Here is a 26919-nt window from a genome sequence, read left to right on the forward strand (position 1 = left end):
AGTATTATTATACAATAATATGATTGAATGAAACAGCTGTTACAGATGAACAAAAAACCATGTCAATAATTGCACTAGATCCCGTTTAAATAGATGCAGATAACATGCAAGTGATCAATTGGTCTGCTTACAAATCTTTTGACATTGCAAAACTGATTGTCAAAAGACAAATTAAAAAAAGGGAAAGATAACTGTAAAATATTACAGCTGTTTTACACTTGCTGATACATGACAAGATGTGCTATTGCAATACTACAGTATGACACAAACCATTAAGAGGCTGCAGCAATACCATGTGTGTAAGACTAAACCTGCAGTATAGATTGTGACAACACAATAACTTATTGTGGTCTCACAAAGGTGAAAACAAGACACTACAACAAGTGGCATTTTCTAGATGGTAGAGGTCTGAACAACAGAGTCAGCAAACAGACTTAGCCTCATGCTATTGCTAGTGTGTGCAGCGTTCAACTGTCCCCTTGATCACCACCACCTCTTTTTGGGTCTGGCATCCTATAGATGTGCACAAAATCGTTAGGCTCGATTTGGCTGTGAAAAGAGAAAATAGAGAATGATTTGAACTGCTAAATGTTGTGTAATGATTGCTAATTATTGATTGTATACTAGTTAAGGTGGCTCATACCTGGTGTCCTGTGGAGTCAAAAGAATGAATTGATTGCTTGGGTTGGTTTTGGCAAACTCGATCAACATTTTTATCGAGATTCTTCGGTTCACCATGTCCTGGAAAAATTAGTGAGACACAGCATGAGTACATTACTAGAGGCAAAATAACTATATAGAACTAAAAAAACAAAATTAATTTTCTCAGCATATGACACGAGTCAAATATACATAAACAGCATATAATAAGAGGCACAACATACATACAAAGCATATGACAAAAGGCATAACATATGTACAAATCATATGATAATAGGCGTAACTAGAGATAGCATTTGTAGTTTGAAGGGTGTGATCGACTATCGTTTGAGTTGTCCCACCAATAGCGATTGAATTATCAATGACCAGACAGAGTTCATCGATAGTTATTGCCTGACTTGGCAGCTGGTGAAACTATCATATTATCGTGCCTGAAAAGATCGAGGATTGTGGGAAGGGATAGGAAAAAGAAAAGCTGCAGAAATAACTCTGCAAAAAAAAACAAAAACTACATGCAAACTCGGAGAACTCAAACTTCGTGGGACCAAACGAAGTGTTCGAGTTATCAGATCGTTCAAGTTATCTGAGCACTGTCACAAGTCCAGGTATTTATTAGTAGATAAACGTACATATACAAACTATATATAATTCAAATGCATAGATGGCTTGTTGCAAATTAAAAGGCTTCCACTGTAAAGTTAAAAAAAATTTCATCAGAAAAAATAGAGACTCTTCCATCACCTGAGATTGGTTTGTCGTTTTAGGTGATGTAAATGCTCAGAAGAAAAGACATCCTTTTCTTTTGAGCGTTTTAACCAAGATCAAGTTTGCCGATTTTTTTTTAAAGGTTGACTTGCAACAAAATTCACATTACAGTTATTTGGTATCAACAGATTCACGATGTCTTACTCTGCTGTGTTGTAGGGGCAAAATATGTGGAAATACGATTACAAGCTCTTAAAAGCTAAAAAACAAACAGTTAATCGCCACCATCACAAAACTGCCGATAATTTCATTATCGAATATGAAATTTTTTACGTAGTAAGAAGCAAAAACTTTGCATAAATTCTTTACGTTATCTGGTATACATTACATAACTTGCGTTATAGGAGGTATACATTATAGGAGTGTCTACTGTATACACAGGATATAATAGGTGTCGTAATATACACAGTATATGGCAGAAGTCATGAGATACATAAGATATGATGAGAGTCATGATATATATATTGTATATACATTGTAGATTTAGCATTCTATTTATATGAATTAAGAAGCCTGAAATTACTTGCCACCCACCATGAAAACATCAAACTCATCCATACAACGAATGGGAGAGGCAACTGAGTCCCAGAGTGACATAATAAAGCATAGAGTGCTGAAACTCTTCTCTCCACCTGACAGACCTCTTAGGTCTTTGTTGTCACTCTCCCTCGATGTCGAACCACTTGGAGGATATACCTACATGTAGTTAGTACCGCGCTAACTTCTCCAATTACTAAGACAAGATCTTTCCAATGTACTGAGCCAAGCTGCAGACATTACAATAGAGCACAAATCTTCAGCAAAATTTACAAACATTCTCGCTAATTTTTTTAAATTAAATGTATATATATACATACATGTATACATATATACATTTAATTTATATATATATATATAAATTATTTAATTTATATGTATATATATATATTCTATAACACCTCCATGTAAGCCAATGAAAATGTATGAGCAATAATCTTAAATGTTGCATGAAATGTGTTAGAAAGTTTTATGATGTAGCAATACCGTTGTCATCTGCTTTAACTGTCGATTTCTTTCAGTAAACATTAACACCAAAACATTTTCAAAATACATAAAACATATCACCACAACTTTTGTTAATCTAGTAGATGCATATTTAGCAATCGTCAGTTTCCAAAAAAGCGTACTCATGTACACTCAGAGAAATCCAATGTCAACCCACCATTCAGAAGTACTCTCTCACTGAGGGTACTTATTGATGACTTAGATGTGGCTTACACAAGGTTCTGGCTACTCTTTCTAACAATGCTATCGAGAGATTGCGTGTCAATGTTTCGTATTAGCAACAAAAGTTATGACGTAGAAAAAAGCCTAATTTTAATGGCTTGGATAAGCACAAAATAAGAAATGCAAAGTTAATCTGAAGACTTCATCTAGACAGACCGATAGTTAGTGAGATGAAGCAGTAGCCTGCGCTAACAATTTGCTAACATTACTCAAATCGGATTTGTTGAGGAGGCGGCTAAATTTTGTAAGATCACTGTTTGTACTAATTATTGACCTTTTACACGAATTGGACGAAATCTGTTAAGATCATGATATAGTCAACCCTAACAACTAGAGATTGCTCCGTGGAGTTAACAGGACGCATTTAATGTGAAAAATAAATGGACAAATGACATATTTTTCAATGCGTAAAAGTGTTTAAGCAACATTATTATTTACAACTATGTTCTGAATAATCACCTAACCTTTCTCTACATAATGGCTCAGCATTGATTTGTTCCAACTCGAACAACGAAACGATCTTAAAAGATAGTACAAACAATTTACGAGTGTGTGTACCTTAATCTCCAGCTTTTGTTCATCAAAATCAAACTGCAGTTTACCATCATAGTTTCTCTGATGCAGATATCGAACAAAGTACATCTTGATCGACTCTGCATGACTTATTGTTATTCGATGCATGTTGGTTCTTCTCAACTTTAGCGCCTTCTTCATCTCCTGCGCATGATAGAGGTAACAAGATGACTTTAACAATTGTTACAACCCCAGGCTACTCTACACACACAAAACTAGCTCAACTGGTAACTTCCAGTGTAGTCTTTAAATACGGAAGTTTTAAGATTATCTTAATAATGTGCCATCGTCTGATAAATAACACACAAAATCAAATGTACATAAAAAGTCAGAGTCTTTTGCAAATAGCTATAATCACACATTAGCTTTGTTCGTTTCAAAAATTCGATGAAAACATGAAGTAATCTTGTTTATGAGGCATGCAAATTTAAGAGTATCTCTTGACGCATTCTATCATCTAAAAATATGAACAAACCAGATTGTGTGTGATTCAGGAAATATTACTGGCATTTGTAAACATATCTATGAAAATATCTTGAAAACTTCTTATCATACTACCATGTTTTAGATATGGTGCATAAAAAAATCGCAATTATAAAATACCACACTAGAAATGTGCTGAGAGCTAGTTTTGTGACCAGCGAAAACGGTAAAACCTTCAAACAGCATGTTAATATTGATCAAGTCTAACCAAGTACGATAAAATTTTGAAAACCAGTAAACAATGTAAGAGACACATCGAGTCAACACGTCATGTTGGCCACTGCTTGTAGACAGAAAAGTATAAGATCATGTGTGGCTAAATTTACAACATGCACAAAGTAGACCCCACTATACATCACTGGATACAGAGCTAGTATGTGAAGATGGGATAGATGTGGATCTAACACAAGAGTGAAGATGGGACGGATGTGGATCTAACACAAGAGTGGAGATGGGATGGATGTGGATCTAACACAAGAGTGAAGAGGGGATGGATGTGGATCTAACACAAGGGTGAAGATGGGATAGATGTGGATCTAACACAGGAGTGAAGATGGGATGGATGTGGATCTAACACAAGAATGAAGACGGGATGGATGTGGATCTAATACAAGAGTGAAGATGGGATGGATGTGGATCTAACACAAGAGTGAAGACGGGATGGATGTGGATCTAACACAAGAGTGAAGACGGGATGGATGTGAATTTAACACAAGAGTAAAGATAGGATGGATGTGGATCTAACACAAGAGTGAAGATGGGATGGATGTGGATCTAACACAAGAGTGAAGATAGGATGGATGTGGATCTAACACAAGAGTGAAGATAGGATGGATGTGGATCTAACACAAGAGTGAAGATAGGATGGATGTGGATCTAACACAAGAGTGAAGATGGGATGGATGTGGATCTAACATAAGAGTGAAGACGAGATGGATGTGGATCTAACACAAGAGTGAAGATGGGATGGATGTGGATCTAACACATGAGTGAAGATGGGATGGATGTGGATCTAACATAAGAGTGAAGACGGGATGGATGTGGATCTAACACAAAAGTGAAGATGGGATGGATGTGGATCTAACACATGAGTGAAGATGGGATGGATGTGGATCTAACACAAGAGTGAAGATAGGATGGATGTGGATCTAACACAAGAGTGAAGATAGGATGGATGTGGATCTAACACACGAGTGAAGATGGGATGGATGTGGATCTAACACAAGAGTGAAGACGGGATGGATGTGGATCTAACACAAGAGTGAAGATGGGATGGATGTGGATCTAACACATGAGTGAAGATGGGATGGATGTGGACCTAAAACAAACCATTCCTATAAATTGATCATTTCATGTCTTTTTAGTCACTATGTTAATCCTAAATGGAGGGCGTATTGTTCAGAGCAAGGAGAACAGACAGAAAAAAGAGATGAAATAAATTAGAGAGGGTGCACAAAGGAAAGACGACTTGAGAGAGGATGGAGATAGAAGAGAGCGAACACGAAAGAAGAGAGACACTGTATATAGAGAGTTAGGCGCTACTCACATCTCTGTAGATAAGGCATTGAGCAAGCTGTTTTTTGGCATTTGCATACTTGGCATTCACCGTGTTCAATTGAGCTCGAATCTCATCAGCATCACCCCTCCTACTCATGGAAAATGACAAACTTGACACAACACGTAAAGAGTAGCTGTTATCCTTTATTATTATTATTATATATATATATACAGTCAAACATGGATAACTCGAACTTCAAGGGACCGAGCAAAAGTGTTCGAATTATCAGAGCATTCAAGTTATCAGAGCACTGTCACAAGTCCATGTATTTACTTATTTATTAGTAGATACATGTACATATGCAAACTATAATATAAATCAAAAGCACAAATGGCTTGTTTCGAATTAAATGCTTCTAATGTAAAGTTTAAAACGTTTTTATCAAAAAGTATAGAGATTTTTCTATCACTTGAGATTGGTTTGTTGTTTGAGGTGATGTTATTGCCAGGACGTTTTTTTTTAGATTGACATTGGCAAAACTTGATCGTTGTTGAAATGCTCAAAAGAAAAGACATCTTTTTCTTTTGAGCGTTTTACCCACGATCAATTTTGCCGAGTTTTCTTCAAGTTTATGCAACTTCAAGAAAAAGTTACCAAAGAAAAATCCCTTACTTTACCTGGGATTCGTTAAGAGCAACACTCCGAGGCAGTTCAATTAAAAGTTTTACGAGGTTTAACGGTACATTGTATATCACTCACGCTTTTTGAATGGATAGTTATTGAATGTACACACGTATTCTGTGTTTAGGTCAAACGATGAATAGTTTTTTAGCTATGACAACGTATACGTTTAATAAAAACAATTTTAAGACGTTTTAAACATTCAACATTCCGACGTTGATTCAACACGGAATCAACGTCGGAAAACTATTCGTCACGGGCTAGCCGGGTCACGCACTCAAGGATTTTCGCCACGCACATACAAAACAACATGCTGTTTTTGTTTTGTATGTGCGTGGCGAACATCCTTGCGCGCGTGACCCGGCAAGCCCGTGCTATTAATCGTATAGCAGTATAAATCAAATTTGACCAAACCTTTAGAAAAGTCGTTGACAAAATTATTTTGCCGATGGTGGTAATAACAACGCTTATGAATTACGAAAAGATGAGGTTTACCTCTATGGCTTTGAATAAAGTGATTTTCTAAAGCGATAACAACCGTTTCGGTAGCCGTTGGGCAAAAAAACAGTTCGAATTAACAGTGTTGAGTTCGAGTTATCTATAGTAATTTATCATTACGTGGGAACGGACCAAAGAAACCGTTCGAATTAACCATGTTTTCGAGCTATCCGTGGCCGAGTTATCCATGTTTGACTGTATATATATAAGGAGCATTTGCAGTGATGTCCATTTTAATTCAATTGAATTCATAACATACTGATCCAATATATGACAGCGAGTAGGACAGCCATGGCTCTTAGCATGCCTACATGAGTGAAATATCTTACAATTCTTCCTCTTTGCTAATCTGCCCTTTCATCTTTTTTATCTCTGCCTGTAAACTTTCTGGAGATTTCCGTGTCTTAACACGCTGAGACATCTGCGATGCGATCTCCATGTCTTTCTGAAGGTAAAACATCCGGTACAGTATCTGTGTTTTCCTCGCTTCTATATACTATGCTGATGCTACTATCTCTGTTAGTCCATCACTATTTACTTTAAATCAAGTTATTTATACCAGTCTACAGCACCCTTACTAGTATTATATTGTCCTTCTTATGGTGTACACTCTTGACTAAATGGGTCATGATCACAGAAACCATAGTTAAGTCGGGATTGTAAGATTTGGAGTTATCTACATTAGCAGAAGGAGAAAATTCTCAGTTATTTTGCGAAAACATTTTGATTCTAGCTTAATTGCAGCAGATTTTATGATCAATAAACTGAATGCACGTTTACCATTAGTGCGAAAACATAGTTTTGAAAACACTGGTGTTAAAGTTTGAGAAACGAAAACCAATGCACAATTTTGTTTACATTTCAAAACGTCATAGCAACCAATATCAAGAAGTTGTGATATTTATCTAGATTTCTGTATTTATATCCAAAAGATTATGCTGAATTTAAAAATCTAAACAGATTTGAGCTGGTTGTCATAAAAATAGCTGTATATTTATAAGAAAATGTATTACTTAATTTTGCAGATATTAAAAATGGCTTGGCAGTACCACGATATCGGGCACAGCCAAGTCATCAACAAAATCTTTAAAAAAATAATAACAGTAACATATTGCACACCATCGGTCACTATATACTTCGATCTTGTAAATTCGAATAATTATTCTTATAATTAAGTCTGATATTAATCTTATAATTTCACTATGTACTTACTCAAAGTAATGCACACTTAACTAACTATGCACTTACCTCAACCTGGTCTTTTAAATAGTTGCTTAGAGCTGTCTCTTCTGTTTTAATCTTCTCATCAAATTTCTTGAGTTTATCTTTATAATAAATGGAATCACTCTTTGCCTGGTCAATCATATCTTCTGCTGCACTCAACTCCGTCTAAACACAACATGACAAATGCTCAGGGGAGGAACGCATTTACATGAACAGGACCCCTAACAGGACACCTAACAAGTGAGGTTGGAAGCACATCTGAGAGAGCCTTTTCATCTTGAGTAGCTTCGTCATAGTAATCTAGGTAACGGCTATTGAGGCATTGCATGACAATGACAACGCTATTATACATGTACATAGCACACTGATATAATATGATATTATGAAATGTATAATTTAACAATACTGTTATCAGCAGTTGTCTCCATATTGTCCAGCTGACTGCTAGAGACAGCGAGTAGAAAGTTATTACTCTAAAACTTGTCACAGATATAAATAGGTAAGTTTAAAGTTGAACTCGAACACTTTGAGTAAATAATGAATGATGACAAAGCTTTGCTTTTGTTTTTTCACAAACAAAAACTTTGTTGTGTTTGAACAACTGACAAAGGCAATATTCGATTGACTAAATGCCTCTGTCCTTGCTATAGTTCTTCATCGCGTAAGAATGGACGTTTCACTGTCGGTATGATCCAAGAAACAAGGCTAAATTCATAATACAGACTTGTTCTGGAGGGCGTGTCATGTGACAAGAGGATGTGTCATGTGACAAGAACATAAATGATGGAATGCAAAGTTAAAGAACCAGGTCTTTTTACTATGTCACTGGTGAAAATACTTATTTACATGCCATGCTCACTTGTTGAATTCACTCAAAAACTTTTAGCTTAAGCTAAAAGTTTTTGAGTGAATTCAACAAGTGAGCATGGCATGTCTTCACCAGGTCACCATCTGAACCACCTTCTAAACCAGCAATTGTTCACCAGTCATATTTTGGCTGGTTCCTCAACTTTTAACCATAATAAAATGGGTTGATTAATAAAATTCCTAGCGGATACCATGTCAGAAAAAGTTCTGAGATTTTCTGGTAAGCGGAACAGAAGAAAAAGCTGTGCATTTGTATACAAACGCTGAACCACAATAATGCTTGTTGCAATATTTTCTAACCTCGCCTTACATTTCATATTTGACAATATGCACTGTTTGATTTACACGTCCACCGCCTGTGCTCATCACATATCATCACATCTCTCACCTTCAGAGGATCTATAGAGGAATTCATCTTCTCAATGCGGCTGCTGATTTCAGCGAGTTGTTTCGATACGCGCGCCTCCTCCCCCTTGTTGCTGTTGTATTTCTCCTTAGCATTATTTAAGTTCTCCCTAAGCTGAGCTAGCTCCTTCTCTGTGTTCTGCACATCACTAGTGAGAGCCTGTACATCCTCAGGTTCCTCTTCCTCTATCACCTGACTCCTCACCATCTCTTGTTCCTGTTACAATGTCTCATACAATGTTATACCGTACAAATCAGCATGCGATCGCCACATTTGAAGTTCTCTTAAAACAGGGCTCAGCTCACCAGATAGGCTGGCACACTCTAGTGACTGGCACACTCTAGTGACTGGCACACTCTAGTGACAGGCACAATCTGGTGACAGACACACTCTAGTGACAGGCACACTCTGGTGACAGGCACACTCTAGTGACACTCATCTTAGTATCTTCCTTTCAGACACGTTAGTGACACTCATCCTTGTCTCTCTCTTTCAGACACATGCTAGTGACACTCATCCTAGTATCTTCCTTTCAGACACATGCTAGTGACACTCATTCTTGTATCTTCCTTTCAGACACATGCTAGTGACACTCATCCTTGTGTACTCCTTTCAGACACATGCTAGTGACAGTCATCCTTGTATCTCCTTTTCAGACACATGCTAGTGACACTCATTCTTGTATCTCCCTTTCAGACACATGCTAGTGACAGTCATCCTTGTATCTCCATTTCAGACACATGCTAGTGACAGTCATCCTTGTATCTCCATTTCAGACACATGCTAGTGACAGTCATCCTTGTATCTCCTTTTCAGACACATGCTAGTGACGGTAGCCCTGTATCTTCCTTTTACACACATGCTGGTAGCACTCACTGCTTCAATCTTCCTTTGCTGCCTCTCCAAGCTGCCAAGAGAGGTCTTCAGTCTCAGGCTCTTCTCATGGTTGGCCTGTATCTGTAAGGTAATCCTGTCCAGCTCAGTCTGGGCTTTCCTCAAAGTCTGTCCGACTTCTTTCAACTGTTTTGTTTCCTCTCTAAAGACCAAACATGGTGGCCGTTACCTTTTCTCCACCTATGCTATTAGAGCAATGCTACTATTCAGAATGTCCACAACACAGTGTCTACGATAACTAGGAATAACAGGAGGATAAGCACTGACTTTTTGAGGCTAACAAGTGGAAAAAAGGCATGTGCGATATTAACAAAATTTTCACTATCAAAATCTGTAAAAAATGAAGTCAGAACCTGCGCTATGTGTAGTTATCACAAGATATAACAACCACTCACCTTATGTCCTCCTCCACATTGGCACTCATATAGTTCGGCCTCTTGTTTGGGTTGGCAAACACACGATCTGGCTTTGCCCGAATTTCATCGCCTGATCCATCAAAGCACTGAAACAAGAATCACATGAGGGTAGGATCTCAAATTCAAACCTGTGCAACAGATGTTTCGGTAATAAACCTCGGACAATGCACAAACCTCATGGGAATCTGTAGAGCAAGTGTCAAGTTGACAGCCACATTTAATAGAGCAAACTAGTTAGTTTTAACGTATCCCCAACAATCACACAGGTTGAATTTCAATAAATTCATCTAAATTGCCAATTTAAACATTTAGCTGATGGTAATAGTGAAAGGATTAACCTTAGTCTAGCTCATCTAAAGCATCAACTCGGTAGAAGATGGGCTTGATGCAACTGCGATTAAACGTCAAAAAAGTAATGTTTTCTGTTCTTGAGGTTTTGTTTAATTTTCTCTTATTATAGTTACGTTTATAGAAAAAAATATGTTCATGCTACAAAACAATAGGGAAGGCACACATCAGTGTCGTTTTTCTCAGTATTCGCTGTTGAGTGTTGGATGAAAACAATAAAAGTAATAATTTTCTATTATAAGTGGACCAAAGTTATGCATTATTATCATTGCATAATAAATAACAAAACCAACTGTACTATTTACCACAGCGACTACTTGATAACAAGAAAAGACAACTCTATAAGTTTACATTCTAATGAATGAGAGATGTTTTTACATGTATGATCGTAAGTAGATGCGTGAACTCATTTTATCAATAATCATATGTAATTAAACCATATGTGAGAGTAGTCTTATACCGTGACAATTTACAAACAAGAGAAAGTAACTCTTTTAAGAAATAAGCAAACTGTCAAAACTCACCACTAGACTGTTTTTAGGTTGTCGTTGGAACATGAGGTTTCTTGCCTCCTTGCCATCAAGGACCATGACGACTCGATGTATTGCCACCTACAACAGTACAATTGATCAGTTGTGACACTTTTGTAAACTAGTCGCTTGAGAGCACACAATGACTAACTTATATGGCAGACTGGTATCCTTGTTATGACAAGCCACAGGCCAAAGAAGCAGCTAGAGCAACTAGAAAAATAGTATGGCAAAAGTTAATTGATTATATGATCAAAATTTTAAAAAACTCAAAAATTCCTCACTTTGATCAAGTCAATAGAGGCATAAGTAAAGCCTGCATAGATCAATGTGGTTTGCACAACTGATTGATCCACCTGTTCACCTAAATGATAGCTCAGCACCAAACCCAGCTAAGAATACAACAGTTTACATGAACCGTAAGAGATGTTATAAATAGTACAATGGGATAGGAAAAGAGCGGCCATGTTCACAGAAGACTGCTTCCACATGAACTGGGCACTCTATACAACTCTGAGCTATTGAACCTGGTCAATGAGGCAGTTAAAGACGCAGTTGCTATCAATATTGAGCAAGTCCATTAGCGTAGGGTGATGAGTTTTCGCTTTTGTTTCTGTGATGCCTTCGTAGCGTTTCTCTGTGAATTTTCCAATAAGTACATCCGGTGGCCGCTCATTCCCACAAACTTCTCTTTTGATCTGATTTAGAAGCTTGGCGTCCGACTTATGGTTAACATAGAACGATGTCATCACTGAGCCTGAGAGTAACAAAATTCATAGGAGAGTAAAACAAATAATAGAGACGAGATTAGTTGAGTTTCTTATTTATTACTAAGCTGCGAAAGGTGACTGACATTATAGTATCGGTGGCCAAAGAAAACAATAGGTAAGATGGCAGTAGCATTTAACAAGACCAGCTGCATACTTGCATCTCCAAGCTAACATGAGAGCACACAAATTTGTATTATGATGTACCTAAAGCTCTCTCCGCACCGAGGGCGTACTTCATGTCTTTGATTGTGATGTGTGCTCCGATGGGTCCGAGAGGCTTCTTTGTGAATCTTCCGGCACGGTGCAACCGATCTATTGCTTCAACAAGTGCGGGTACAGACCGGCCAAATTTTAAGGATTTATTGCTCTTTAGCGTCTCTAGTTGGCCAATCTTTGCTTGATGTCTCTTTTTGAGATTGTCGCATTCATTAACCGAAGAGCTAAAAGCATAGAGCTTATTGAACATTTTATTAAGCAGTTGCACAGCACCATAGATATATAAACCATAGATATATGAACCATAGATATATAAACCATAGATATATAAACCATAGATATATAAACCTTACATATCTATGCGCAGCACTAATCAATAAATAATCACTTGACCAATATGGCTCTTAGAGCCTGTTATTTAGGAAGCGGATAATACTTGACTCATGAATACACAATCTGCTACAATACATACACTTGCTCATTCTTCTCTGATCGCAGGCCTGCAAGGGCCTGGTTCGCATCCTGCAAGTCTTTTCTTATTGTTGCACATTTCCCGTTCATTTCTAAAAGCTTTGCTTCCAATTTTTTAAGTTTTAGATCTCGCTCTTTGATCTGAGCCGATTTATCATCCTGTGAACTAAAATCAATAAGACAGTGTTATACAATTATCAAGTTAATCAGAGTGATAAAAACTTTAAAAACCAAGTTCCATTACAGGAAATAAAAAGACAAAACTAATAGACAATATATTGACAAACCCTAACAGGTGCTATCTAGACTGCAAGGTATAAACAACACTGGTAACTTGAAGTATATTTACAACAGCTAGCATGTGCTACCAAACCTGCAGCATAAAACTGCCGCCTAACCTCGGAGCATATTTCAAATAAATCACAGCTGCTATCTAATCTGCTGCATATCGATGAAAGGTGGCAGCATATTTACAGCAGCTCACAGCTGCTTGTTGTAAGTAGCTTGAAGAATATTGATGATGGCTGGCAGGTGCTATATATACCTAACATGCAGATAGCACCTGCCAGCCATCATCAATATTCTTCAAGCTACTTACAACAAGCAGCTGTGAGCTGCTGTAAATATGCTGCCACCTTTCATACACTTATAATTCAAAATCATAATTCACATATAATTCAAATTCTGCATGTTAGGTATATAATAACAATGACAGTTGGCAGGTGCTATATATACTTAACATGCAGAATATAGATGACAGTTGGCAGATGTTATATATACCTAGCATGCAGAATATCGACAACAGCTGACAGGTGCTATATATACCTGACATGCAGAATATCGACGATAGCTGGCAGGTGCTATATATACCTAGCATGCAGAATATCGATGACAGTTGACAGACGCTACCTAATCTGCATTATTCTTATGACAGTTAGCAGGTACTACCTAGCCTGTAAGATATTTATTCTATCTTGCATCTGCTTCTGATCATTGGTCTGACGAGCGATCTCCATCTGAATGTGCCTTACTGCTTCAGCGTGTGTTCTTGTCATTAGTTTTTTCGCTTGCTGCTCTTTTTTAAGCTCAGCCTTCTTTGGAGCTAATGTATCCGTATCTCCAGCCATAAGCTTGATTCGCTTCTCTACGTCTCTCTTTACACCTTCCGCTTCCTCAATCTTTTTCTGGAAGAATCAGAGCGAGAGCTAATCATTTGACATCCCAAACGAGCAAACTACCCAGTGGCAAGTACAAACATACATCTGTCATCAGGGCGACGCAATTGCTAATGACACTTGATGATGACTTGCTTGATTGGAGAAACCAACAATATTCATGTCACTCCATTCATTTCTCGGTCTATTGATAGTAATTTATCAGAAATTGCTGAATTTAGCATAAAGCTTAAGGGAAAAGCGCATTGATTGTAGCTTTTCAGTATGTCATTCATGAGATTGGTGGCCAATTGAGAAATGCTAGCAAAAATGATTAAACATGCCTCAATCCAAATTTGCAACAATTAAAACTCAAACCAAGGTACTACATAGAGGTAATTTATGCATGTTTTATATAACATTCAGTTTATTTTGACTAAAAATTCACAAGCATATCAAAACAAAGAGTTGACAAAAGAATATGACAAGAAACTCATCTTTATAGAATACAACTAGTTTTGCTCATGTAAGGGAATAGCAGTTTTTAACTAGCCTTTGTGAATGTTGCAAATTAGTGCTCAAGTTGGATGGCTCAGTTCAAAAAGGAGATGTCATCTTGGTGAGTAAAGGTGCTAAGGCTATAACCACAATCTAATATACAAGTCAGAGAGTTTATCTTTTTGTGCTTTAATAAGATGACAGACTTGGAAAACTGTGAGTTAATTAATTAAAATTCATTATTAGAGAGGACACAACTCCAACAATATTTGCGCAATTCTTCAGTAAAAATCAAGTAATACTTAATAGTCAATAAACCGGCAAAATAAATGAGTTTTTTATATGTTTAGGAACTGAAGGATGGTTCCATTAAAATTCTCATCAAACATAATGATGACATTTGAACACAATCCACACCTGCCCCACTAGTCATACTAGAAATGTTAATAGGATAAAATGAAAAGGTTTCTTTCCACCTAAAGGCGTCATTCATTGTATTAAGAACCAAGTTTTACAGTGAGACGCAAAACTGCAAACTTATGAGAAAAAAACAGCTTGTATGATATACACATAGTAATAAGGGTCCGTTGAAGGATGCACAACTATGCTGTAAAATGAATGTTTCAGTTTGCAATGATGGACTTGATGGTATGATTATTGAGAGGCCACTCTGCAATGTCCCTATATAAAGATTTATGTTGTTATTACAATACAATAGATGTATTCAAAATAGGCTCAAACAGATAATTTTCATTGTAAGACAACAAAGCACAACAGTGTGAATCCTTCAAGTACCTACCAAAGACTTGGCAACTTCGTTCTGATACTTGGGCCGGCTAGCCTGCAACTTGCTGACCTTCTCCTGCATAAACGTATACTCGTTTTCCTTCTGCTGTACAACAGCCCAGGCCAGCTCACACTGCTTGCTCTCCAACTTTGTTCTCAGTCTGTCGAGTGATTCGAGAGCAGCAGCCCGCTCCTTGGCCTGCTTTACTTCCAGCTCAAGAGCTGGTAAAATCTAAAAGGGGCAGTATCAAGTTGGTGAGATTTATTACAACAATGATGAAGCATTTGCTAAAAACAAAATTAAAAAAAAAAGTGCTCAGTGGAAGATAAGAGGTTATTACATCCTGGTATCCTAACACTCTCCCAGCCTGCCATGCTCAGACAAACTAGGTCAAGTAACTTACAGACTCTTTTGATTTGAGGGTATCCATAGATGCGAGAAACTCCTTGTTTGCATTCGTGTAGCCATGTTGCATTTGCTCCAACTTGGTAGCCTTTATGAAGAACTATCACAAACAAAAAGTACCAAATCTTAGAATACAGACGGAGATTGCGAAATGTGGATATATTATTGAGACTAGTTACAATTGCTAGGCAACAGGAGTTGTCCAACCTTATATACATCGGAGGGGTTCTTGGAAAGAAGGAAGTTCTTGCTGGTTTCCTGATTCAAAATAGCGACAGGATTCTCGACCTGAATGTTGAAGTGGTCAAGTATGCGAGTCAAATCGGCCTTTTTACTACTAACGAGTTGACCTACAAGGTATCAGGGAAACTTAAACTACTAGCTACTTCTGTAACTATTCATGTTGCCATCATTCTTTTGCAAGGCAGTCAAAATCCAGCATCCTTCAGCGAAAAACTCCACTCATTCATCACTAGAATGTTTTACTTTTTAGAAGTCTAGAAGAAGTTTGGAAGCCTCATTAAAAGAGTCATGTTATTAAAATGACTAAATGAGAGGCGAGTAAAGGTAGTCCTTCGTCTGCCGTGACAATGATTGACTTTATTCAAATTTTGCAACTAGTTTTTGTATGATTCTTTTACATGTAGGTTTCGAAAGCCTAAATCGCTCAGAGGCTCTAAAGTCTAAACAATAACGTGCAGTTCAGATCGACATCATCGCACCTTATGCATGTATTTTTTAGTCAGCTACAAGGAAACTAATTATTCAAATGATCTAAAATTTGATGATTCTATACAAGATTCGACGTAAAAACAAGGTGTTAACAAATTATATATCCTGAACATGGTCAAATAAAATTAGAAAACAACTCATCCGTAATTGTATTGGTTGTAAAATTGATTTTGTGACAAATATTAGGTCTGCCCAACTATTTCATAAAAGCATTACATAAAAGAAAATATATGTAGTAATAATGCGTGGCCAATAGCATAAAATTTTCAACTATTCGAGCAGATAGTCAGCTACATATCTACTTAAAGCGACAATAATTCAAGTTTGTGATTGACCTGTGTCACTGCTCATGCACAAGCATGAAGATTAATCATAATTGTCCCATGAGGAAATAATTCCTGAATTAAAAAAGATTGTGCACAGCTATCATTAGCACAAAATGTGTAGACTTTGCGGCTGTTGCCCATCCTCTAATGCAACTATGGCCAAATGGCGGATCTAGATCCGGATCTTTTTAGGCTTTTTAGTAGATCTTTCAAGTTGGCTGTCAAAAAGATTTTTTGAAGTATCTATTTTAAAATTCTGTTTAAAAATTTATTTGTAAACTTTTCTGGTCATTTAATTAGTCAGCACCTGTAAGCTAGGGAAAGTACCTAATAACTACTAGGCTAGCTAGAAAACTACTTACTTGCTTTGCCTCCACTTACCTATGTGAATCATTATTTTCTGAAATGCATTAAATTGTGAAAAACAATCATAGAAAACGACTTACAAATACTCATATTCATGAACTTGTAAGAGTTGCCGTAAGTAGTAGAAAACCGCGTTTTGATAGTATTGTGAAGTCAAAGCCCACTCACCAATTTTCTCACGGATATCAGACTTATTTATTACATCATATTCATTCACTGATTTTTAATCAAACTATGCGTATAAATAAAGTTTTTTTTAAAGTGTATTTGAAGCCTTGTTTTAAGCTATACACAAATAACTGCATGCTTTCGTTGGTAAAAAGAAAAATGCACATCTTCAGCTCATTGTGGATCTTTAATTTGTCAGATTTGGCTGTAGTGGCTCATGGCCAAAATCATTTGGCCATCCCTGCTCTGATGTGTACACGTACATACGTACATAAACAATGAAGTAAATGTGCTTCATACCAGATTCTGTTTTGATTTTGTAGTCTCCACTGCCACTCTTTGCCATCAGCTTTCTCTCCACAACAATGCTCTCTCCATATACTTCAGGGTGGTACGCATCAGGCCCTGTGTTACCCAGAGTGACCTTGGTGTCTGACACGCTGTGGACATACAAACACGGTTGCACATATCAAGGGTTTGATATCAAGAGTTTGGCACAGCTCTCACCAGCACCTTTCATACTGTTTCCAACCTACTTACTTTTTGATTGTTCAGTTGATACCCAAACATGTATATAGCATCCTATATGCTACTCATATTACACTGGTTACCTGTATACCATAAGCGACATGCGCATAGTGTATAGCTTATCCATTTAGTCTCTTCTTCATGTCATATTTGATACTCATCTTATTGTTACGTAGACAAAAGGGTAATATTTACAGCTGCATATATTAGCAACATTAGCTCACATACCTCGTACTGTTAACTAAATACTATATCGTGAATGATATTGAAACATGGCCTGGGTTAACAAAGAAGTTCAAAATACAACTAGTGGTAGCATGGTTTGACTGAAAGCAGTCCTAGTAGCGCATATAACCCAGCAATTACCTACTCTCGCATATATTTCATCATTCCAGTCTTTGGTATCACCAGAGGCTAGATATTGAATTTGAATGCTTAGGCTGTAAAATAGGTGAAGGTCATCTCACGTTATCTCAGTGACAAGCCCTGACACGACGCCAGTGACAAGTCCTGACACAACCTTAGTGACAAGCCCTAACACAACCTCAGTGACAAGCTCTGACACAACCTCAGTGACAAGCTCTGACACAACCTCAGTGACAAGCCCCGACTCTCTAAAGAATTGCTCCAGAGAGTTATGAACTGACTATTGCAACAAACAAAGTTCATTTGACTCTTTTGACTCAAAACTTTCTACTTTATCAACCTCTCTACTTTGACGATATCTGTTATATAATATATGACATAAAACTCCAGCAGATATTTCACTCTAGACCCAAATTTTCACCATTTAAAACTTCTAAAATCATCGCAGTCTCCTAAGTGAAGGTGAAGTGGCAGGTAAAAGTTGAAAAAAAGATATAAAAAGTATAAGAATAATAAAACTTGAAGCTATTAACAAGCCTAGAACACGCCGTGTATTGTTATATCACTCGCTGTGAACCTACAAGTAGTTGGTCTTGATGGGACTATGCTTTCACTCATCTCTCGCTTGGGTAAAGGAAGAACAAAATCCTCTTTATTGGCACTCCAATCTTAATCCTATCTTTATTGGCACATAAAGATAGGATTAAGATTAGAACATGTAGAATAAGAATAGCGAAGGAAAATATAAAATAAGAATAACATGGACACATATAAGATTATTACATTATTATCTTACATTTTACATACCATATATTTTTATGTCATTTTATATAATGCGTTTTGTTGTGATACTATTTGTTATTACATGCAGTATTGATTAAACATCATGTGAAAACGTATGACAGAAAAGACAGTCTAAATTTATCATTACTAGTGTAAATCCAAACAATTTAAGTTGCTGCTTATTAGAAATCGTAAAAACCTTATGTAACATTATCAATGTGGTTCTTTATTTAGCAAAGCATCAAATTCCCATCCGACCTTTATTATTCAACTTGGCCATAATTAATCTCAACCCACCAATTCATGGAGATGCTGCCTAAATCATAGAATTACCGATTGCCTTAAATTGCCTTAAATAGAATTACCAATTTCTGACACAAAGTACAAACAAAAAAGCAGACCGCTGCAATAGTTATTAATAAATCAATTGGGGTAGATCGAGGAACACTTACTCCTTGCAACAAAAACAAATTAGAATATTTCTCACTAAAAGCACAATATTTCCTTAATTCATATCTACCATGGTACTGGTAGATCCCTGAGTTGTTGAAATGATAAATTAAACACGAAACTAAATTAAAGCCTGAGTGAAACTGCTTCAAGTTCAAGTTGACCCAAAACAAGAACAAAATACAGCCTTATTTTGGTGATTCAATGATCAAGGTGATGGAAGTACAGGCGGTGAGCAACTTATGGTTAAGATATTTAGTGAATCTACATTTATGAACTAGTCTAGCGTGAATGTTGCTACCAAATCACCAGAAATACCACCTTACTTCTTGCCATACTGAACGAAGCCTGCAAGCTGGTTTCCTCGACTGGTTGCACTGGCTTTACCGCCGAGACCGACCATGAGACCAGTAAGTAGTGCACTTTTTCCGGTACCATTTCTGCCCGTTACAAAGTTAACCTGCAAGTAAAGATACTCCTAGTTGGACTAGATTCAGAGCTGTTCTCGACTCCAGCGCATAAAACATGGCAAGCCTGAACAAATATGGAACTTCTGGTTCACATTAGTGCTGAGCACGGATAATAAAACTTGTTGGACTTGCGGGTTTATATCTTTTCTCAAGTCTCGGGTAATAGAAATTTTGAGTATTCCGATTTTGCGAGTACGGGTTTTGACTTATGCGTTCGAGTTTTGGTACATGAATCCGTCAAGGAGAGTGGACAAAAACTCGATCTAATGGGCCCTGCGCTATGAGCACTGTTTAACAATCCGCCTGGTAAAGTTGCGAGGATGAATATCCCTCGATTAAAAATAAATTGAATAGAATTATAATTGCATTAAGATTATAAACTATATTATAAGATTTATATTATATAATAATAAATGTAACAATAATTATAAAGATTATAAAGAAATTATAAACATTAAGATATGTTCGAAGTTTGGAAATTTTAGACATGAAATCCATATCAACAAATCCGATACCCAAAAAAGCCATTGGCCAAGCACTATTAAGCTACCTGATACTCGAAAAATTTAACGGAAGGGGGCGAGTCTAAACTCATTGACCAAGAAGTACTCGCGCCCAGCACTAGTTCACACGCTAGTCAATACTTGGTGAGGCTTTACATCTTTAGACTTGGATTCAAAGAAATTAAAACTTAAGATTTCTTTAGTATTTCACAGCAAGATTATTTATTTAGACACAGCAGCTTTCATGGTGCCTCCTAAGCTTCAATATAATGTAACAGAAACCTTAAAAACATGCCTCTAGCAGATCTCTTAAGAGCGCTGTTAGAGTGATACATAAAATACATAAATAAAAGTAATACATAAAATGAATTACATGAGCACAAGTGAATTTTATCAAAACTCGGTTATTAACAATAGATTTTAAACTTGTGACAACCTGTGCAAGGTGGTATTTTAAAATAAGAATAAACTGGCACATATAAAATGAGATTAGTGCATACCCTTGGCTGAAAATCAAAGCTGAGCGAGGCATGGTTCATAAAGTTCCTTAACTCAATCTTTCTGATAATTCCAGCAGCTTGTGGGCCGTGCTAAAGATAAAGGAATTAGTAAAAGATGACTTGAAAGAATATCTACCTCTGGACTACTTTTATTCAGCATATATTCTTGGTAGTTACTTGAGGCGAGTCAACACATTTGTGAGAATGATGAAGGCGCAGACAACATTTGGTGAATGCGAATTTAAATACTGTCATGGAACTAATTTGTGAATAACTCGGAATGTGCGTGCTGCCTTGCTGCCTTGACGATTGCTTAAGATTTCAGAGATTTTTAAATTCTCATTTCAACTAATCCACAAATATGACCACAAATAGAGTTGTAATATTTCACCATATAATCTTATGTAGCTCATATGTTAAACATTACTGAAATGCTAGGTCAAGAGGTCAATAGGTCAAGAATATCATCATGAGAAAAAGTAAGACAGGAAAGAAAGTCTAAATTTATCATTACTAGTGTAAATCCAAACAATTTAAGTTGCTGCTTATTAGAAATCGTAAAAACCTTATGTAACATTATCAATGTGGTTCTTTATTTAGCAAAGCATCAACTTCCCATCCGACCTTTATTATTCAACTTGTCCATAATTAATCTCAACCCTCCAATTCATGGAGATGCTGCCTAAATCATTCACCAACTTACATGATCTGTTCCTTGGCTCGCCTGACTCTGTTTTCTGCGTTTTACAGGCACAGCATTGTCTAAATTCAATGACCTTTTCACCATGACAGCCGTATGGATTAAGACTCCCTTCAAAGCATCCTAGAAAATAAACCACAAATGACTCATATAACTGGCATTACTTTGAAAAGTCTAGCTATAAAAATCAACAATACACGCAATGAAATATGTATGAAAACTTTGTTTCTCAAATTTAGCTATACATGTATTTCATTGTTGCAAGTATTCAATTAGGGCCAATGATGATATGACATATTCATTGTATTGGTTGCATGTACTTTGTTCACCTTTTTATATCATCATCAATCTCTTTACTTAAATGGCTAAGTTTATTTTAATAAGTAAAGAGATTGATGATGATATATACAGGTGAACAAAGTACATGCAACCAATACAATGAATATATTATATCATCATTAGCCTTAATTGATCACTTGCAACAATAAAATATAGCTAAATGTAATCCCCATTCAGTTTCACCGTATTACAAAAAATGAGTAAATTACGAGAATATCGTATCACCTCGAAATTCACAACTATTTGCCTTTACTTTAGGGTTGGCACAAAAAATGTGCTTAAATATTTCATACTGCCTCTTCACGTCTTTCACTATCATTTGCACTTTAGGTGACGCTACTAGTAGCTTTACTCCGCTAACTTTCATGTAGTTTGCACATTGTAATTTTATGACTGTTGAATTTGAGTTCATTTAGTAAATTTGAAGCAGGATTAATTGTGAGGTAGTAACTGTGGCTAGTAGTTTCCCTCACTACTGTTTAATAAATGACATTATTTTTTTTATTCATGTCTTTGCTTTCATTCGTACTTTGTATAAAACAGATAGCAACTCTACTCTACCAACTTACATGTAGTTTGCATATGATATTTTATATGACTGTTGAATGCAAGAAATATAAGAATTTGTCAAATTAAAGCATGTACGTCACTAATACTGAAACTTGGGTTCACCTGCACTCTGATATGCATTCACAGACAACTCGCGTGAGCAAAAATGGGTGAAAAAATAAAACTTATTAAAAAAATTCATTGAAATAAAAAGATTCGATTTTTTTCTCCAAAAAACATGATTTTTTTAAACTCTGTCTCACTTGCACATATATCGTTATACCTTGTCTTTTCTAGATCACTTGTTCAAAACAATTCTTTTGTAAGGTTGATGATAGTTGAAACTTATCAATAAAAAAAGCAGGTTAGTTTGTAACAATGGATTAAATGAAAACAATTTTGAGATGGCTTAGTCGATGATCAAGCTTTAAGAGATTAGAGCCAAGTCTTGTTGTTTCTAAAGTAAAACAGTTGTACGACATTTTTACTGGTTGTGTCTATAATCTGTTGTGAACACAAGCCTGCTCTCACAATTTTTTAGATTTTAAAAAGTAAGGATATCCAAAAAATAGTTATTAATCTAAGCCATTAGCTCTTCATGAAAAATCACTTGAACTTGAGGCAATTGTACCCTCTATGTTACAAGTAGATATAATTAAACACTATACACAAATAATTCTGTAGACACACTAGCAATCTTCTTGCCTAAGAACTTAGTTGATTAAGGTATAACAGGTGTATAGAATTGAAACTAATATTCTACATAATTGAGCACTTAGAGGTATGCAAGATAGGATTTGTTTTGATTTTGTGTTTATTGCAAGTCCAAATGTTGTTTATGATTTCATAAAAAATTATTTCTCTGGGCAATTTCTTCATTAGACGTTATGAAATCTAGGCATAGTGGCCAGTGACTTCATATTGAAATAGCTAAAAAAGTAGTAAGGCATACGTGTCAGGAATAGCATGTTTTCTAATACGTTTACCTTGACTTTAGCCTTAAATAAATAAGATCTTCTAAATGGTTCTACAAATTGTTTAGTTGCTTGACTTACTGCTTGAGGTTATGTTTTCCTATACAAGTAAGCTCACCACCAGTATTAGTATGGTAATAACTACCTAAGCTCTAGTATTTCTACTTCGTCTGCTTCTGATGCTGTTTTTCTACATTGGGTACCAGTTTGCTTGATACCTCCATTTTTTATATGTTGATTGAGCTTACCAGAACTAAAGTGGTGATGTTGGACTCATTGATAAACTTTCAATTGTTCATTGTATTTCTTGAAAAATGGCATGTATGGTTGAAAATTACAGTGTCTAAGGTTTGCTTTGAAATTTCCTGGCTGCTTCTGCTATTTTTTTCCTAGCTAATGGCAATGACCATTCACGGTACATCTGAACATACAATTTTGATAAAAGTAAAATTTAACACATTATCTACCTATACCATAAACGGTTTTGTTATAAATCAATTCACTTTAATTAATTAAAGCAGAGCTAAATCTCAGCTTAATAATCAATGTGTTACATGGGTATGCTAATGTAACAATAACAAGGAACACATACATATCTGCCAACTCTCACGCATTGGGCGTGAGACTCACGCAATCACCCCAAAGAAAAAATGAAAATTCGTGAGAAATGCGTGAGATTTTTGCCCCAATTTCCACAATTTCATATATACTATCATTGATACATCAATTGCCCCAAAGCCAAATCTCACGCATTGCCCCTCTCTTGGGTTGGCAGGTCTGAACACATAGCAGCCTAAATGCTGTTTTAACTAAAGTTTAATTCTTTAGAGCCAGTGTGTTTAAGTAAAAGACAATGATGTCACGATCTCTTCTACGAAATATTAGAAAAAGAGATCGTGCTTACCAAGTTTACAAAAAATACCCAACACAGCAGAACTTTGAGTACCTTAAAGGAATGAAAATCGCCGTTAAAACGGAAGTGAGTAATTCAAAGACCGATTTTATAGAGTGTCACATCACCAATGAACTAAAAGTTGGCAACACCAAACCGCTTTACAATATGATTAACAAATCTAGGGGAAAATCAAACAATATCAGCTGTCTAGAAAACACAGATCCAGAGGGAATTGCTAATTCTCTAGCAGACTTTTTTTCTTCTGTGTTCAATGAAACCACCTTTGCATGTCCAGACTTTTCTTTGAAATCACCGCCAGTTCAGCCGATGAGTAAAATTTGCATAGATATTGCGGGTGTAAAAAATCTAGTTACAAATCTCGATGTCAGAAAGGCAACTGGACCGGACAAAATATCATCTTATTGTCTTAAAGAGTTCAGTAAGAACGTTCCAAAATTTTTACCCGTTTTTGTTTCGGTGCTGAGGGCCAGTTTAGAGCAATCCTATGTGCCTCTCGACTGGAAACTGGCTGATATTGTCCCAATTTTTAAGAGTGGTAGGCGGGACCTACCGCAAAACTACAGGCCAATAAGTTTGACCTCAATAACCTCAAAGATAATTGAGCACATTATCTCTAGTTCTATGTGGCAGCATTTAAGTAGTCTTAACCTTTTAAGTGACAATCAGCACGGCTTTCGCAAACATTTTAGCACTACCACCCAATTATTGGATGTTACACATTTTGCTTCTAAAGCACTGGCAAAACGCCGAGAGTATCACATAGTCTCGTTTGATTTTGCAAAGGCCTTCGACAAGGTGCCCCACCAACTTTTAATACACAAATTGAAGGCTTACAGATTTGATACAGGTACCCTCAAATGGATAGAAGCGTGGCTCAGAAACAGAGCTTCTGTGGTTCAAGTGAATGGTTATACATCACATAATTTTAGTATTAAATCAGGAGTACCTCAGGGCTCAGTGCTGGGACCCCTATTGTTTATTCTTTACATCGATGACTTGCCACTCTGTGTGAAAGACGCTGACTGTCGACTGTATGCCGATGATACTCTGCTGTGCATGGATTTGACAAACACCAGCCAGCTGGCTTTGCAGACTAACGTTACAGCATTACAGCATTGGGCCACACAGTGGGGCATGACATTTAATCCAGAAAAGTGTATCCACATGCAGGTGGGCAGGTCGACACCAGATTTTAAACTTTTTATGAACGGAATTTTTATACCACAGGCGAATGGTCTGAAATATTTGGGGGTTTTCATACAAAGCGACATCAAGTGGCACGAGCATATTTTAAACATTACTAAGAAAAGTAATAAGGCACTCGGACTTATCCGACGCTGCCTTTTTAATGCAAGCATATCAACAAAAATTGTCGCCTATAACACAATTGTTCGACCATTACTCGAATATGCCTGTCAGGTATGGTCACCGCACGCAAAAGGCTTAACTGACAAATTAGAAACAATTCAAAGACGGGGGGTTCGATGGATTTTCAGACTCGGGCCTATGGATAGTGTCACAGAGTGCATGCGTGTAAATAACATCCAAGAACTAAAAGATAGAAGAGAAGATTTGGATTTGAAATTTTTAAAAAGAATTGAGTTTGGTCTATATGAACTAGACCTCAATAAATATATCTCTTTTAACCCATCCCACCAAACCCGTCATGGAGTAGTCCACCCACATTTTAGGATAGACCAATATAGGCACTCTTTTTATAATAGAATGGCACCGAATGTTGTGGGTCAGGGCGTTGATGACTCCCTCAGTTTTTAATACGATCTTAGTGTTGCAACAAATTAGGTTTTAGCGTTCTTATCAATCATTTTATCTCAAATTTTATGTTCATATAATGCCCTCGGGCGTATTGGACAGATTCGAATATATAATGAAAAACTGGATAGGCCTGCCTTATAACTGTCGAGAAAGTTTTCTTTATAAACATAAGTAGTAGCAATGATATACAGGGGGGCTGTATATCATTGGTAGTAGGGACCTATGTCGCTTTCGTTGATGTTTTGTTGAAAACGAATATAAAATATATTTCTACAAATGAAACAACCCATTCGCAAAAGTATGTTACATTGAATTTTTTGTAAATCAAAATATAGTTTGCAAGTAAGTTATTTTGTCAATTCTAGAGAGCAGATGACCAAGAACAGACTCGAATTTTGTGAAGCGTATTACTGTATTGAAATTGGGCACACATGAATTTTAGGTAAAGAACATACATTCTAAAGGGTGTTTATAGTTTTAAACATATGAAACGTTAAAAGAATGAGAAGACTACGCTATAAGAGGTATAGTTTATTGGACTAGCAAAAAGCGAAGTGCCCGATGAAGTATCATGAATACCCAATGAACTAGTCAGAGAAGTTGTCCAATAATTCAGAGTACATAGAATTTCTATAGCAATTAATGAAAATTTGACTATATATAATCAGTAAACATGAGAAAGACGACACTGTCTTGATATATCCTCATCGGTTTTATTCTAAGTTACTGATAATCTAACATTTGCTTATTTTACTGATCGTTTAAATTGTTTCAGTTTATCTGCATAATCAAAAACTTCTACTCATATTTAAAACATAATTAGCAAAATCATTCACTCACTGTCAAGATATATTGGTCACGCCTACATGTGTTTTAATAACTTTTTCGCAGATGACTGCGCTTGGCCGATAATTTCAAATACATGTAGTCTCCGTGAAAATGGAGCCGCTACAATCGGTCCAAGGACCTTAAGTTATTGTTGATATAGTACATGTATACAGTGTATAGTAACATACATACATGTACATAATGACCAATGTCGGAATCGGGTTTGCGATTATCT

At 36.4% G+C, this 26919-nt stretch overlaps 1 protein-coding gene across 1 annotated transcript; it reads right to left on the reverse strand.

Annotated features, from left to right (window-relative positions):
* On the reverse strand, positions 1-26782 carry LOC137400631 (structural maintenance of chromosomes protein 6-like). Its single transcript, XM_068086964.1, has 23 exons — positions 26697-26782; positions 21306-21425; positions 20603-20692; positions 19456-19589; positions 17303-17442; positions 15618-15760; positions 15409-15510; positions 15018-15236; positions 13515-13750; positions 12568-12732; positions 12084-12319; positions 11637-11866; positions 11104-11190; positions 10211-10317; positions 9798-9957; positions 8904-9137; positions 7673-7813; positions 6754-6869; positions 5294-5393; positions 3250-3408; positions 1960-2121; positions 644-741; positions 1-549 (listed from the first exon to the last, which is right to left on the reverse strand). The coding sequence occupies exons 2-23, from the start codon at positions 21387-21389 to the stop codon at positions 468-470; spliced, it is 3225 nt and encodes a 1074-aa protein (XP_067943065.1). The 5' UTR covers positions 21390-21425; positions 26697-26782; the 3' UTR covers positions 1-467.
* Positions 26783-26919: the final 137 nt, after the last annotated feature.

The sequence above is a fragment of the Watersipora subatra genome, chromosome 1 (genome assembly GCF_963576615.1).
Source record: "Watersipora subatra chromosome 1, tzWatSuba1.1, whole genome shotgun sequence".
In the NCBI taxonomy this organism is placed as follows: Eukaryota; Metazoa; Bryozoa; class Gymnolaemata; order Cheilostomatida; family Watersiporidae; genus Watersipora; species Watersipora subatra.